The sequence below is a fragment of the Camelus dromedarius genome, chromosome 16 (genome assembly GCF_036321535.1).
Source record: "Camelus dromedarius isolate mCamDro1 chromosome 16, mCamDro1.pat, whole genome shotgun sequence".
NCBI lineage: Eukaryota > Metazoa > Chordata > Mammalia > Artiodactyla > Camelidae > Camelus > Camelus dromedarius.
This window is the reverse complement of record NC_087451.1, coordinates 28,948,044-28,962,095: the sequence shown is the minus strand read 5'-3', so window position 1 is coordinate 28,962,095 and position 14,052 is coordinate 28,948,044. Positions and strand designations below refer to the sequence as shown.

Sequence of the window (14,052 nt, the reverse complement as noted above, 5' to 3'; positions counted from 1 at the left end):
TTGCAGAATGACAAAGGACCACACAGGCTTTGGGTATCACTAATCCATCTTTTGTTTTTTAACCAATTTTTTCCCTCGGGGGAGGTAATTAGGTTTATTTACTTATTTATTCATTTTTTTAAAGGCACTACTGGGGATTGGACCCAGCACCTCATGCATACTAGGCACGCACTCTACCACTGAGCTCATGCCCTCCTCCTGAACCGGTCTTCCCGATGCTTCCTCGGGACAGCCAGGCTGAGGGACTCAGGAGTCGGTGCTGGGCTGCTGGGACCAGATCGAACACCCCCAGGCCACCTGAGCCCAGGGCTGTGGGCTGGAGAGTTCCAGAAAGGCCCAGGGCCACGCGGGGCTCCCTGCAGAGGGTCAGGAAAGGACCCTCCTCCATCTGCATCCCTACAGAGTCTGAGAGTTTTCTTCATGATTTTGAAACGGTGAATTAAAGGACAGAGGGTGCAGAGGATCTACGATTTCCATATCCCCTGATTCCCAGGTGGGCTTCACACCCCACTCGGACCTCACTCCCACCCTCTGGGCTGCAGGAAGGGGGCCTGGGGGAAAGCCCCCCATTAGGCAAGTTCCTGCAGAGGAGGATGCCCCCTCCCCGCCACCGTGGGCAGGGGGCTCCCTTCTCCCAGCACCCCCGTAGTGCTTGACTGCCCTCTTCCACTTGCAAAATACAGGCTAATTCCCCTTAAACTGTCCTCCCCCCAACTCCCACCCCCGCCTCCATCCCACCCCATCAAAGGTCACTGGCCTGCTTCCCAGATGGGGCAATTCGGGCAAATGGGGAGATGACCCAGGAGCCTTCCAAAGCTGGGGCTTGCGAACTTCAGCGAGATCAGCTAGCTCTCCCCAGGCCTGTGACCCCAGCTCTTCCTCTCCCAGCCTGTGCCCTGGGGCCTCCCCGTCCCAGGCTCACCTGGATGGTGCTCTCCCAGCCCCTGCAGCCCCTCCGGTGGGTGCACACAGACATTGTTCTTGGAGAAGATGATCTCCCCATCCAGGACGGAGGGGGGCCCGCCGCCGCCACCCGGGGTGAGGGTCAGGAGGTCCGACGCTTTGGAGGAGGCCCGGCGAAGGAGGCGGCCCAGAGACATTGCCGGGGGGGTGTTTCCATCCTCTGTGCACTTGGGCCCAGGCGGGGCTTGTCCAGACCTGCCTGGGTGAGGAAGAGAGAGGAGAGGCATGGCCCAAGGTCGTGGACTGGCACTGGGGCTGCTCCAGCCTCACACCAGTGGGCTCAGAACGGAAGCTGAGTGACCACAGAAGGGGTCCTGCTAACACAAGGCCAGGCCATAAGGCCACAGAGAGGGCGAACTGAGTTCTCAGTGTGGCGCTATGGACACGTGGGGCCGGGTCATTCTTAGTGGGCAGGGGGGTGCTGCCCTGTGCACTGCAGGATGTTTTAAAGCATCCCTGGCTGGCCTCCATCCACAAGATGCCAGGAGCACCCCTTCCCACCATGACAGTGCGAAGTGTCTCCAGGGGGCAAAACTGCCCTTGAGAACTGATCTAGAAGACCCTGCTCCCACAGCGGCAATTTCCTAAAACCTCCAGGCTTTCTCTCTGCTCAGGGTTCACCCCGGTGCCCCTGCCTTCCTGGACTTCTCAGCTCTCTGCTGTGCTTCCCAGGGAAGGTCCTGGCTCCCCTTCCTCCTTCCCATCCTTCCCGCCTCCTCCACGGCCGCCGGCCTATGTGGCTGTCAACCCAAAGCCAGCCCGACATCCCGAAGCACACTGGCCGACTCAGCTGGGAAGGGTCGCAAGTGATTCATGAGGAACCCGAGTTTACATACAATTTATTCTTGAAAAAAATAAACTAGAAATCAAAGGTTCAGATCCAGAAGATCTACAGAACTCTTAAAGATTCTCTGCAAAAAGGAGCAATATCCCAGCAGAAAAATCTGGACTCACAGACGGGGAAACGGAAGGACTGGGAATATGAAATGAAAAAGCAACTCTAATTCCAGCAAAAGCAAAACAAAGAGCCAGGCAGCAGTTACGTGGATCAACCAGACGTTCCCATCAAAGGGGCTCAGGAGGGCCACCAACCAAGCTGGGAGTGGGACGACCGCACACATGATGTGCAAATGAAAAGATGCGTGTACAGCTACTTCCCAGTCAGAGGTCACGGATGTCCGAGACTCGGGGGCAGGCCAGCCTCGGGGCCGGGTGTGGGGCTCAGATGGGAGCACCACAGAGGAGCTGCAACTCAATCTCTCGGAAAGAAACAAGAAAGACTTGAAGTCAATGTAATCCAAGCATCGATTGGAAATGGATAAACACGGTGAGGTCCATCCGTGTGATGGATTATTATTCAGCCTTAAGAAGGAGGGAAACTCTGACACCTGCTACCACATGGATGAACCTTGAGGACACTGCTCAGTGAAGTAAGCCAGACACAAAGGGACAAATACTGTTGAATTCCACTTATATGAGGTCCCTAGAATAGTCAAATTCATAGAGACAGAAAGTAGAATGGTGGGCGCCAGGGGCTGGGGACGGGAGTGAGTGTTTAATGGGGACAGACTTTTCGTTTGGGAAGATGAAGACGTTCTGGAGGCGGATGGGAGTGAAGGTTGCACAACACTGTGAATGTACCTAATGCTACTGAACTGTGCACCTAAAAGTGGTTAGGATGGTAAATTTTATGTCATGTGTTTTTACCACAATAAAATTTTTTTGAATTATCAACAGGTGGAGGTTCTCAGGGTATATTATATTGTTCTTTGAATTTTCTGCATTTTGTACACTTCCCTCCACATCCAGAGCTGATTTAGGATGTTCCCTAAATGGAGTTCTTTCTGCCTCCAGCACTCGGACAGGCTCTTGGGGCAGAGGGCAGGGGCTGGGGGTCCGGTGGGCTCAGCAGGGGAGGGGCGGTCTCACTGTCCTGGGACCACGCGGCTCCAGGCTGGACCCCCAGCCGCTTCTGGCTTTCTGGGTGCCCCTCCATGGCCCCCAGCTCTGATCTCCCGTCTCCCACGGCTCCATGTTCCGGTTGCCTTCATGGCTGCTAACTCCCAAACACAGCATCCTTCCCACAGCTCCTTGCTGGCCCAAGAGCCGCCCTGCGCATTTACCCAGAAAGATCCACCACTCCCTTCTCTCCCTAACTGCTAAGGTTCCCAGCGTCAGCATGACCTTGAATCACCAGTTTTGGGGGGCCCAGGCCCAGCCGGGGTCCTCGTCTCCTCAGCCCTCAGCCACACGCAGGGCACCCGAGTCCCCACTTTTCAACGTGGGCTACAGAATCAAGTGACCCCTCGGCCGAGGGGTAGGCCAGCTGGCTCTGTGAAGGGCCAGACAGTAAACATTTTTGGCCTGATGGTCACTGTTGAGACTGTTCAACTCTGCCTGATGGTGCGAATGCAGATGTCACGTGGCAGGTGTGCTGTGCTCCCACGAGAATTTGGTAACAGGTATTCATGCCAATTTCATGTCATTTTGACTTGTCACACAAAAAGAATTCTTCCAATTTTTTTCAACCATTAAAAAACATAATAACCATCCTAACAGCTCACACTATACAAAACAAATGGAAGGCTGGATCTGGTCCACAGGCTGCACATGCCGAGCCCGGCCCGGGCCACCTCCTGGATACTCGAGGCAGGGCTGTTCCTTGCTACCCAAATCGCCCCCAGGCTGACCTCTCGAGAAGCCTTCTAGCCACCCCCGGTCGTGAGGGTGTCCCTCCCTGTCTCAACCACTGTCCGGACACTGTGAGGCACATGAGGCCATCTGACAACCAACATATGAAACTTAAAAAAAAAAAATCACACACATTGTCTTTCCAAGTAATAGTCTGGAAAAGCTCTATTCTCATTCTAATGATGACTCCATTCCATTGTCCAGAATATTTTTAGAATTCAAGAATCATTCCAGAATTTCAAGGTCAGTTGATGAGCCCACACAAGAAAATGAATTCCCTTCTCCAGACCAGCGCTGCCCAGGAGATACATGCCGTGAGCCTCGTATGCGATTTTCAATTTCCTAGTAACCACAATTTTAAAAAGTAAAAAAGAAATAATGGAAATTCACTTTAATGATATACTCTTATTTAACCCATTATATCATGTTAGCATGTAATCAATATGGAAAAAATGACTGCTGAGCTATTTGACATGCTAAATCTCCACAGGCTGGTGTGTATTTTGCACTGAAGTACACGTCAGGTCAGACCAGCAAGTTCCAGGTGCTCAGGGGCCCGTGGCCTCCAGGCGGGCGAGGCTGGGGCCAGGCTGAAGCCCCACCTCCTTTTGAGCTTCCAGCGGTATTACTTGGTGTAACTGGCCTAACCACCAGGATGCGCTGCAAACAACACTCAGCTGGGTCCAACAACCACACCATTTTTAAGTGAGGATGGTTTGCCACCTTTCAGGATAATCAAAAGAATATGCTGGAAGACCTGAAGGGGATTCCAAACTACAAGCGTTCACAACAGAGCGTTTTCCCACCCACCAGCCGTGAAGCCCCCTCCCGAGGCTCTGGACGGTGCACCCTAGAAGTGTAGTTTTGCAAATGAGAGAACAGGTGCATCACAGCCCAAGCCGCCCAGGGGGCAGCCACCTGGACGCGAGACCTTTGTCCTCCGCACCCGGAGTTCTGGCTCCTGTCCACCCCAACTCCGCCACTGGGGTGAGCAAGGACAATCCCGCCGCCGGTTCCAGGGGGTGGACACGCCTCCAGGTGGGTCCTGTACAGCTGTTAAACATTAGCCATGAATATTTACTCTCTCCAACCTCATTTACTTTGTAAATGTATTTGTTCTTTTATGAGCCTATTTCATCTCAATGAAACCTGGTTCCCAACCTCTGCTATCAAAGTAGAAGTAGAGAATCCTTGACCTAGTTTTTAAAGCTTTTTCTTTTTTCAAATTATGGAATGTGTTTGGAGACGTATAAAGAATACATGTGCCTTAGATCACACAGTCCAAAAATATCTGTGTATTTTCTACTATCTTCTGTGTCTATCTTTCAAAAGCCACAAAGCCACCCACTGGAATGACACCATATCTTACTTTCAATTACAACATAAATATATTTTTCCTTCCGATACAGGTTGAAGTCTGTCCTCCCAAAATTCAGCTGTTCAAGTTCTAACCCCCACACCTCAGAATTCAAACTTACTTGGAAGTAGGTTCTACACAGACATAATGAAGTCAGAACTAGATCATTAGGGTATATAGGCCCCAGGTCCGTGGGCCTGGGTTCCTGAGGGAAGAGGGAGTTTGGAGACAGACACAGGGAAAAGGGGCGTGAACAGGAGAACAGCCGTTTTCAACAAGCCTGGGAGAGACACCTCAGGAGGACCAAGCACCCACGTCTCTGGCTGCCAGGGCTGAGAGGAAAGCAAATTTCTGCTGCTTGAGGCACCCAGTCTGCGGTGCTTTTTATGGCGGCCACAGGAAACCAATACACCATGTTATTAACAAATTTAAAAATTCAAAATGTCAACCTTCCACCTTAATTGCTATTTGTGTGTTACAAGGACGCGCCATTCTTGAACCAGCCACCATCACTAGATAATTTGGTTTCCAAATAGTGCTATTTAAATAATAAACTTCACACTTTAATACACAAATCTTCATCCGTATCCTCACTGTTTCCTTCGGATAATTTCTGGGAGTCTTGACTATTTCCTTGGGAGGATAAACTGGACCCCTGACATAGAACAGCCAATAGATTTCCAAAAAGGTACCAGAATTTTTAGGGAATTGGATCTTTGCTAATTTGGTAATTGGAAAGTGGTTTTCCGATGATCGATTCACTCGAGCAGGTTGTACTATGTTTCTTAAACATTTGTGTTCCTGTCAGTGTGCTTTGCCAACTTTTCTGCTGGGGTGTTGGAATTCTTATTGATATGAAAGAACTCTTTATATAGAAAAGATCTTAATCCTTTGCTATGGCTGCTGCATGTATATTTTTCCTAATTTGCTCTTTGCCTTTTAATTATATTATCTATTTTGAAGTATAGAGGTTTTAAGCGTCATGCAAATTGATAGTACCTTTTCCTTAGAGATTTCTTGACACTTTTATACTTTATATCACTCTTCCCAAGACAAATATCCGTTCATTGTTGGCTTATATTTATATCTAATTTTCATTCTTTTAAATTTTTTTATTGATTTATAATCATTTTACAATGTTGTGTCAAATTCCAGTGTAGAGTACAATTTTTCAGTCATACATGAACATATATATATTCACTGTCACATTCCTTTCTCTGTGAGCTACCATAAGATCTTGTGTATATTTCCCTGTGCTACACAGTATAATCTTGTTTATCTATTCTACAATTTTGAAATCCCAGCCTATCTCTTCCCACCCTATATCTAATTTTCTTACGGTTTCCATTTGCAGTGAACTACTTTTGATATTTTAAAAAGCCTCGTTCAAAGCATACATTCACCTGAGAAGGCCATCCATGTCAACTAGTCAGCAGCTCGCTGAACGAGGGTTTGTGTTGTTTCTATCGCTAGTTCCTGTTTTTGATGTATACTCAGTTGTTTGATAAAAACAGGGACATCAATTATAGCTTAATACAGCTGGGATGCTTGTCATGTGAAGCTTCACGGGAAATTTTTAAAGAGGGGGCCCCTAGCGGCAACCCAGAGACCCGTGTGGCCTGGCCCGTGTTCTGGTCTGCATCCTCTCGGCTTCCCCACGCTGCACACGTGACGGACACATGTGGTTCATCCGCCATCAACACGCTCCAGCAAGAAGCAAGGAAGTGGGTCATTCAACCTCTTCCCCCGGGAACCACCCGACCCCCTGCAGCACCATCGACAGCAAGTTCTGGAAATTCGCCAGCCCTCAATTACACCAGCCCCTCTCCCCAGTGGGATGGGCCGCCCCCAGGGTGTACTGTGAACCAGGCTCTGCTCATGGGCAGCTGAATGGTGACCGCGCCCAGCCTGAGCCACCTCCCGCCACCAGGACCCAGCTGTCCCAGGGGCCCCCCGGCCATAGCTTCCTCACTTGGGACAAAGGAAGGAGCAGAGAGCAAGCTCCCCAAACACACCCTCATGGCCTGCATCCCCAGCCCCTGCAGGACTTTCCCCTGGGATCCCCTTTCCCAAATTATTTTGCTTCCGTTTAAAGAGATGGTTTGTTGCTACTGAGAAGGCAAGGCTTGTGCGTTCAGGATGCCTCACACCAGCGGGGCCTGTCACCTCCATCCAAGCCGAGAGTGACAACCACCTCTCGTCCACTTCACCAGGTGGGGCCACAGCCCCCCAGCACCGTCTCCACTCCACCATCCCCACTCGGGTCCGGTGGCGACAGCCGCGGCGGGGAAGCTGGGCGGCACGTGAGTCGGCGGAGGCCGGGTTCCTCACTCCCTGTGAATTTCTACGCGGCTCCCACAATCCAAGTTGGCAGCGTCCTACCTTGGCAGTTCCACCCGAGCCCTCCAGCTGGTGAATATAAATCTGAGTTTACCCCCACCTGCCAGAAGAGAGGGGAGGAAAAGAACCCCAAAAAGCACAGTTGCAGGCCACCTCCGGGCGGGACGATGCCCTCAGAGGTGCAGTCCCCCAGAATCAAGCAGGACCCCTGAGAAGCAGCAGCAGAGCGGAGGCTCAGCTCTCAAAGAACAGCACTGGGCCAGAGGCTCTCAGGCCACCCGACGCGGTGCGTCTCCAAACCAGGGGGTTTTAAAGAACTCAGGGCAAATCCCTAACCCCTAGGCTCTGACCCAGGAGGTCCCGGGGAGAGGGGCTCCTGGAGGGAGAGGCGGGAAGAGTTCTGGGGATTGAAAGGCTTGACGCTCGCACAAGGATGTGAATGCACTTAATGCTGCAGAACTGTGCACTTCACAGTGCTCAGAGTTCAAAATCCTGCTGTGTGTGCTTTACCACAATGAAAACATAATAACAGTGGAACCTGGAGAGGGGTGTGGACTCTCTGTACTAACTGCTCAATTTTCCAAACCTAAAGCTGCTCAGTTCTGTAAATCTGAAACTGCTCTGAAGAATAAAATAATTTTTTTTTTTAAAGAGGACATTTGATACCAGGAAGTTCACACCCAAAGAGGCCAGGCCAGGGTGAAATCACGTGGATGGTGGCAAGGAAAAGGGCTGGAGGCCAGTGACAAAGAGAACTCGGGTCCCTGCACTGAGGGCAGGCTGCCAGCAGCAGTGCCAGGACCTGGCAAAGACCAAGCGACCTGATGGGAGATCTTCCTAATGTCCTTGAATCCACAAAGATGCATGACCTTGAATGGTTCTCATTCAGATGTGCACAGCAGTTTACAACTGTGACCTTAGGGACTGGGTGTCCTATGGGGTCAGTAGGAACAGAGATAGCCCCTCCCCTCCCCCCAATAGACCAGAAATTGTGCTCCAAAAGGCCCAGGTATAGAGCCCTGAGCAAGCAGAATGCCCAGGTCCCCTTCCCGGATCTGGGGTCTTTCTATGGGCCAGGCGTATTCTCCTAATTACTCGGAAGTGGGAACCAGGGAACACTAGCACAATCTTTAAATGCCATCAGCAGAGGTCCTAAGGCACAAAATCAGTGAACACTCGAAAGGGAGCTGAGAAGTGTAGCCAGGAACAGCTATTTGACTTTTCGCATCTCTAGTAAGGACTTAAGAGTTAATTGAAATCAAAATTGAAATCAAAATAGCAGTCCAAGATGCTTAAAGCACTTTGTACGAGGATTATAAATCCTCTCCCCAAATCCTGAGAGATGAAAGTGGATAGAGAAACAGCTCCAGATAGCTCTCTGACAACAATAAAACCTCACTGAACGCATTCACTTAATTATCGTTCCTTTAAAATGGGTACATCCGTGTCAGTATTTTTTTTCAGTATTGCTGATTTGAGATTACACACTCCTAAATCCAAGACATCCCTGAGAAGTTCCTTTTAAGAAGGGCCTACCAGAATGCCATCTTCAGGAGAGTTCCAAACGCCGTGTTTTTGCTGATGGTAAGGAGAGCAGTGCCAACCTGGCAGCTGGCACAAGGATACAGTGATGGAGTCAGGCCAAGATCTAGAATGAGCATCAGCTTTGGGTGTGCAAAAAAAAAAAAGGTAATGATTTTAAAAGGTAGAAAATGAAAATGCCAGAGCTGGCTCTTAATCATCTCTGATCGACGCACATTATAAGTTAAATTTTGTGCTGCTCCGAGACATCAGCAGCCACTAGGCAGGGCCACATTTTTGCAAAACAGGCCACTGTGTAATTCGAAAGGAAAGACTTGGCCTCCCCCCAGAAAAAACACACACCCTTATTAAACAAAAGACTCTCTGCAGAAACCCCCAGACTAAGGACTCCTTCCTTCCCACTAACCTGACTCCTTAAGAACCAGCGCGCCTCTGACAACTAGACGCGTGGCTCTCCGCGGCTTGCCGCGGTGAGTTACACTGGTGACCAAGGGAGCTCAAGGCTGCTTCCAGGAAGAGAGGGGTTTCGGGGTGGCTGGAGAGTGGGAGTGGGGGTGCCTGGAGGAGAAAGGTGTCAGAAACCACAGCAGCCCCAAGAGAAGGCGGGCGGGGCTGGGAAGGAGAGTAGATTTCTTCCTTCACAGCCCTGTTCAGATCCAGCCCTGCTGCTGGGCTGGAGCCAGTGGGCAGCAGCAGGCCTGCTGTTAACCACATGTGTCCCCTCCTCCCTCCCACTAGGAGCCACGTCTCCACTGACACTTGGCCCAGAGGCAGTTACAAAAAACCCCGTGTAGCAGTGGAGGGGGCAGGGCCTTCCTCTAGCTAATATTTACAGGGGTGAAGTTAAGACATGACCCCAAATTCGTTCCCCGAGGTTTGGTGATTTATACCCAGGGAAAGAGCGTCCTCTTAGGTCGAGAGGTGAAATCACCGATAAGCCAGAAATGAGCAAACATGGATTAAGAAATGATGCCCTTTAGAAAAGACACACGTCTCCCCTCTCACTTCCTTCAGGAAGTGCTTCCACCCCAAGCATATCAGTTTCCCACGGCTGCTGTAACAAGTCACCGCAAACCCAGTGACCTAAGACAACACAGGGTATTATCTGGCAGCTCTGGAGGACAGAAGTCAGCCCGGGTCCCACCGGGGTAAACTCGGGTGCCGGCCGGGCTGTGTTCCTTCCTGAGACTCCAGAGGGAGAATCCGTTCTTCTACCTTTTCTGGCTTCAAAAATCCACCTGCATCCTTTGGCTCATGGCCCCTTCCTCCTCCTTCAAAACCAGCCATGTGGGGGGAGTCTTTCTCACAGGGCACCACTCTGACACTGACTCTGCCCCGCTTCTCGTGTTCGAGGACCCTGTGATGACACGAGCCCACGAACAGTCCAGGACAACCTCCCCACCTCAGAGTTGGCCGATTGGCAATCTTAATCCCATCGGCAACCTTAATCCCCTTTGCCACGTGACCTCGCAGTCACAGGTTCCCAGAAGTAGGAAGTGACACCTGTGGGGACTTTCCTTCCGCCAATCACATCACACAAAGACACAATGTAAAAAGCTGACTTCTGACTCCCAGGGGGCTCTCCATCTCCACTGACCACCAAACCCTCATGCAGAACAACCACCCTTTAAGCAACATGATGAGGACCCCAGCCCAGACCCAGGAGAGGAGAGAACCTGGCCTCCAAGCCCCCAGGGGGCAGCAGAACGGGACAGAAAAGCGCTGCGCACAGACTGGCACGCGCCCTTGGGCGGCTTCCTCGGCCCAGAGCCTTGGGTCCGGTGCCAGTACACGGGGCTCCGCCAATTCCCAAACGGGAAAACAAACAGCGCAAAGGAGCAAACCTGGAACCTTCCTAGGAAGACCAAAGGAACAGGGCAGCCCGGAGCCAGCAGGCGGGAGGCCCCGCCTGGACTTCTCCCGTCCACGGCTCTGTGCCGTGTGCCCGCCTCGGGCCACCCTGGTCCTGGCACCTCACAGGGCCGGCAGTTCCCACACACCTGAGGGACGCAGCCCACGCCCATTGTGACAGCTGCTCGCTGCAGCGAGGAGGAGGCAGGCAGGGAATGGGGCCACTGGACCCTTGGCGGGGCATGTCATGGGGCAAAGCCCACAAGTGCATCTTCCCCAGGCCTTGTCACTGTCACACTGCTCAGGAGCAAAATGCCCTGAGCCCTAGTCACCTGCCACGTGGCCAGCAGAAACTGGTTCGTCTGCTTTGCCTTCAAAGCCCAGTCAACACAAAGCCGGGACTAGGCAATGCCATCTCAAACACGGGCCAGACACATGCACACAGGGACCGCTTTCCTCCCACAGAAGTATCAGCTGCCAGCACACCTCGCAGGAGGCCCCAGCTCCCTCTGCCGTCCCAGAACCAGGCATGTGTACCGTGGTCTTTTTGGGAACCCCCAACTTTGCGGTTCAATCGGTGATATAAACCCTGAAGATCAGGAGCCCCATTCTTTGGGGCACACAGTTTGGAGAGGTCGGGTCTCCTTCAGTCTCATGGCCCAGATAAGACACCTGTGAGCTGATAGCACCCCTCCTCTTAGGTGACTCTAACTTCAAATTAGGGGATTATTGCAGAAGAGAAATATACCTGCTGCAAATACGTGGCATTCAGGATTCACAGGGAAAAGGCTGTGGCCCAAAGGTAGGGCCCCCATGCAGAAGTGAGGACAGGACAAGCAACTTGCATTTAAAATGAAGGAACGAAATTTAGGGCATGGAGCTTAGAGCTGGCACCTTGCACCATTTGCCATAAGGAAAAAGGACCTTCGAGAGGCCGTAACTGGACAAGACGGTTAAAAGAACGAGGGCGCGGGGAGATCTGGTGGTCTGCTTAGCTGTGGCACTCCTCTTCCAACTGTCCAGCTGTCACTTCAATTATCACCCACTGCCTGGAAAGCCCCAGAGCTTCTGTTTTTCAAGGCAAGGACCATCTGCTGCCCCTCGACAGTGAATACCCCAATACCATCTCCCCTCAAAGAGCCAGGGAAGTGGGGCCTGCAAGAAGAAACAGATGTAAAGGTGAGCCAGGACTGGGGACCAAGGAAGGACCATATCCAACAGGCAAGGGTGTGAATCCAGCCAGAAAACCAACAACCGACCCCAACGTGGATGAGGCGCACCTGACCTCTGTATTGAGCCTGCAAACCTGACCACACAGACTTTCTCACTGTCTGCAGTAAAGGAGTAGCTAATGCACCGCAAACCAGAAATCAAACTTGGGGGAAATGTATTGACAACACCCCTGGAACACAACATACGTGGTCTCGCACAGGGAAAGCACTGTGGCTGCAGAAATTGAAAAACGAAAGGGTGTCAAATGCCATGTGTTAAGAACGCCCTTTGCTCCGAATCCAACACCGGAATGCGTAACGGCTGGTCTCTCAGACTGCTGAATGCACGGTCACTCAGTGGAACACCAGCACAGACACCTGTGCGTGCCAGTGGACACAGGCTCAGGATGCACCCATTCCATGGTGGTTTCTACAGGAGCCAGTCCAGAAAGAGCGTGGAAAGCATACAGCCACATCTCTCTGTATGCGGTCAGGCGGGTCCACGCAGATCCCTCATCTCATACATCAACTTTAGACACCTGGACAGACTAGCCACCTGAGGCTCAGGCAGAAGAGGGCAGACCATTCAGACTGGACAACCGATGTGGGTTCTGGTCATACAACTGAAGCAACTCGACACTGAACTTAGTCTTAAGTGGTCTGATTCCGCCCCTCAATGAGGATGGCTATGTTCGTTCAGAAGACGGAGTAAAGGACAGACTTCAGATCAGATACCATCAGACAGCTCATCAAAGCAGACTTACTAGAGATGCAAGAGTGGGGGTGCAAACACGCGAGGGGGCTCAGCAGCATCGAGACCGCCCGCACTGCAGTGGGTGGGAGAAGACTTCCTGTATCATTTCCTCGTATTTACTTTTTTTGGGAGGGGAGGAAAGTAGAGACTTGTGCCTTCTTTTCTATGGACTGGCCTCGTCAACCTTCGTCAGGCTAACACAAGAACAACAGAACAACATGCAACACAGCACACGCCAGTAAAACCAGCCACCACACTGCACATCCTTCCTGCCTAAGGCCATCCTCCCCAGCTACACTGCTGTGTGAAACTAACCCGCTGATCTCACAGGAGAGGATTCAGGCCTGTGAAAAGATCGGGGATCCTCGCCCTGGTGAGGGGCAGATGCTAAAATCTCTACTCCAGACCTGGTCACTCTGTTCCCCTAACAGCCCTCAGGAACCCAGCACCCCGAAAAGTTATAAAGAGCATAAATATTGATGAACCAAAAACCAAAACCAAACCTTTTTTACCAATCTAATTAAAAGTGATAAATCCAAATGATGGTCATTAATAACAATAAAAAATTTATACTAATACACACTTGGGATGTGCCTGGTACTACTAGGTGCTTTAGATAATCGTTGCAACAGAACTCTGTGGTAGGTAGTATGCCCCCCACTTTACAGATGGAGAAACCAAGGTACAGAGGCATTAAGTCAGTACTATGTACTGGGGTTGGTGTTCGAACCCAGCAGTCTACCTTTGGAGGTATGGTTTTAGCCAGTGCACTGAGCTACCCACAAAGGCAGGTAGAGGTTCTGCAAGTCCAATGTCTTCTCAGATACCTTTAGTTTTTGTTCTGTTTTTGTATTATTTATTTTATTTTGGCAGGGGGGAGGTAATTAGGTTTAGTTTTAGAGGGGGCCCTGGGGATTGAACCCAGGACCTTGTGCATGCTAAACATGTGCTCTACCACTGAGCTACACCCTCCCCACCTCAGACGCCTTTACACTGAGGTCTGGGGAGCTCTTCACAGACAAAACTGAACTGATACTAGCGAACAGTTGTGACACGGATTAGTCCCCTCTCTTGCATATTTATGAATCACGTGGCAGAGGGAACCATGTTATCTTATCTGCAAAAAGGGGACCGGGAAAAGTCTGTGCATGTGAATTGTTGGGGCCAGTTATAAGAGGGGAGGCAGTGTGGTACAGTGGTTTTGGGGGCCTGAGGCTTCCAGTTAGTCACTCCTAGCTGCTTGGACTTGGGGAATTTACTTCTCTGTCAGGGTTCCCACCTGTAAAATGGGGATAACCTCAGTCTTGACTTTATGGGTTTGTTTAGTGGGGTAAGTGAATTCA

The 14,052-nt window shown here is 51.1% G+C and overlaps 1 protein-coding gene across 5 annotated transcripts in view; it reads right to left on the bottom strand.

The window, feature by feature from the left end:
* Positions 1 to 14,052, bottom strand: part of TBC1D16 (TBC1 domain family member 16) — a 74,981-nt gene that overhangs the window by 59,502 nt on the left and 1,427 nt on the right. For 2 of the 5 annotated variants that reach the window (XM_064495420.1, XM_031469242.2), the window contains exon 1: positions 923 to 1,814. In XM_064495420.1, the coding sequence (XP_064351490.1) occupies positions 923 to 1,190 (268 nt within the window). In that variant the 5' untranslated portion in view covers positions 1,191 to 1,814. Of the gene's footprint in view, positions 1 to 922; positions 1,830 to 14,052 lie in introns of those variants that run through there. The other 3 variants (XM_064495421.1, XM_031469241.2, XM_031469244.2) reach the window with 3 other exon arrangements.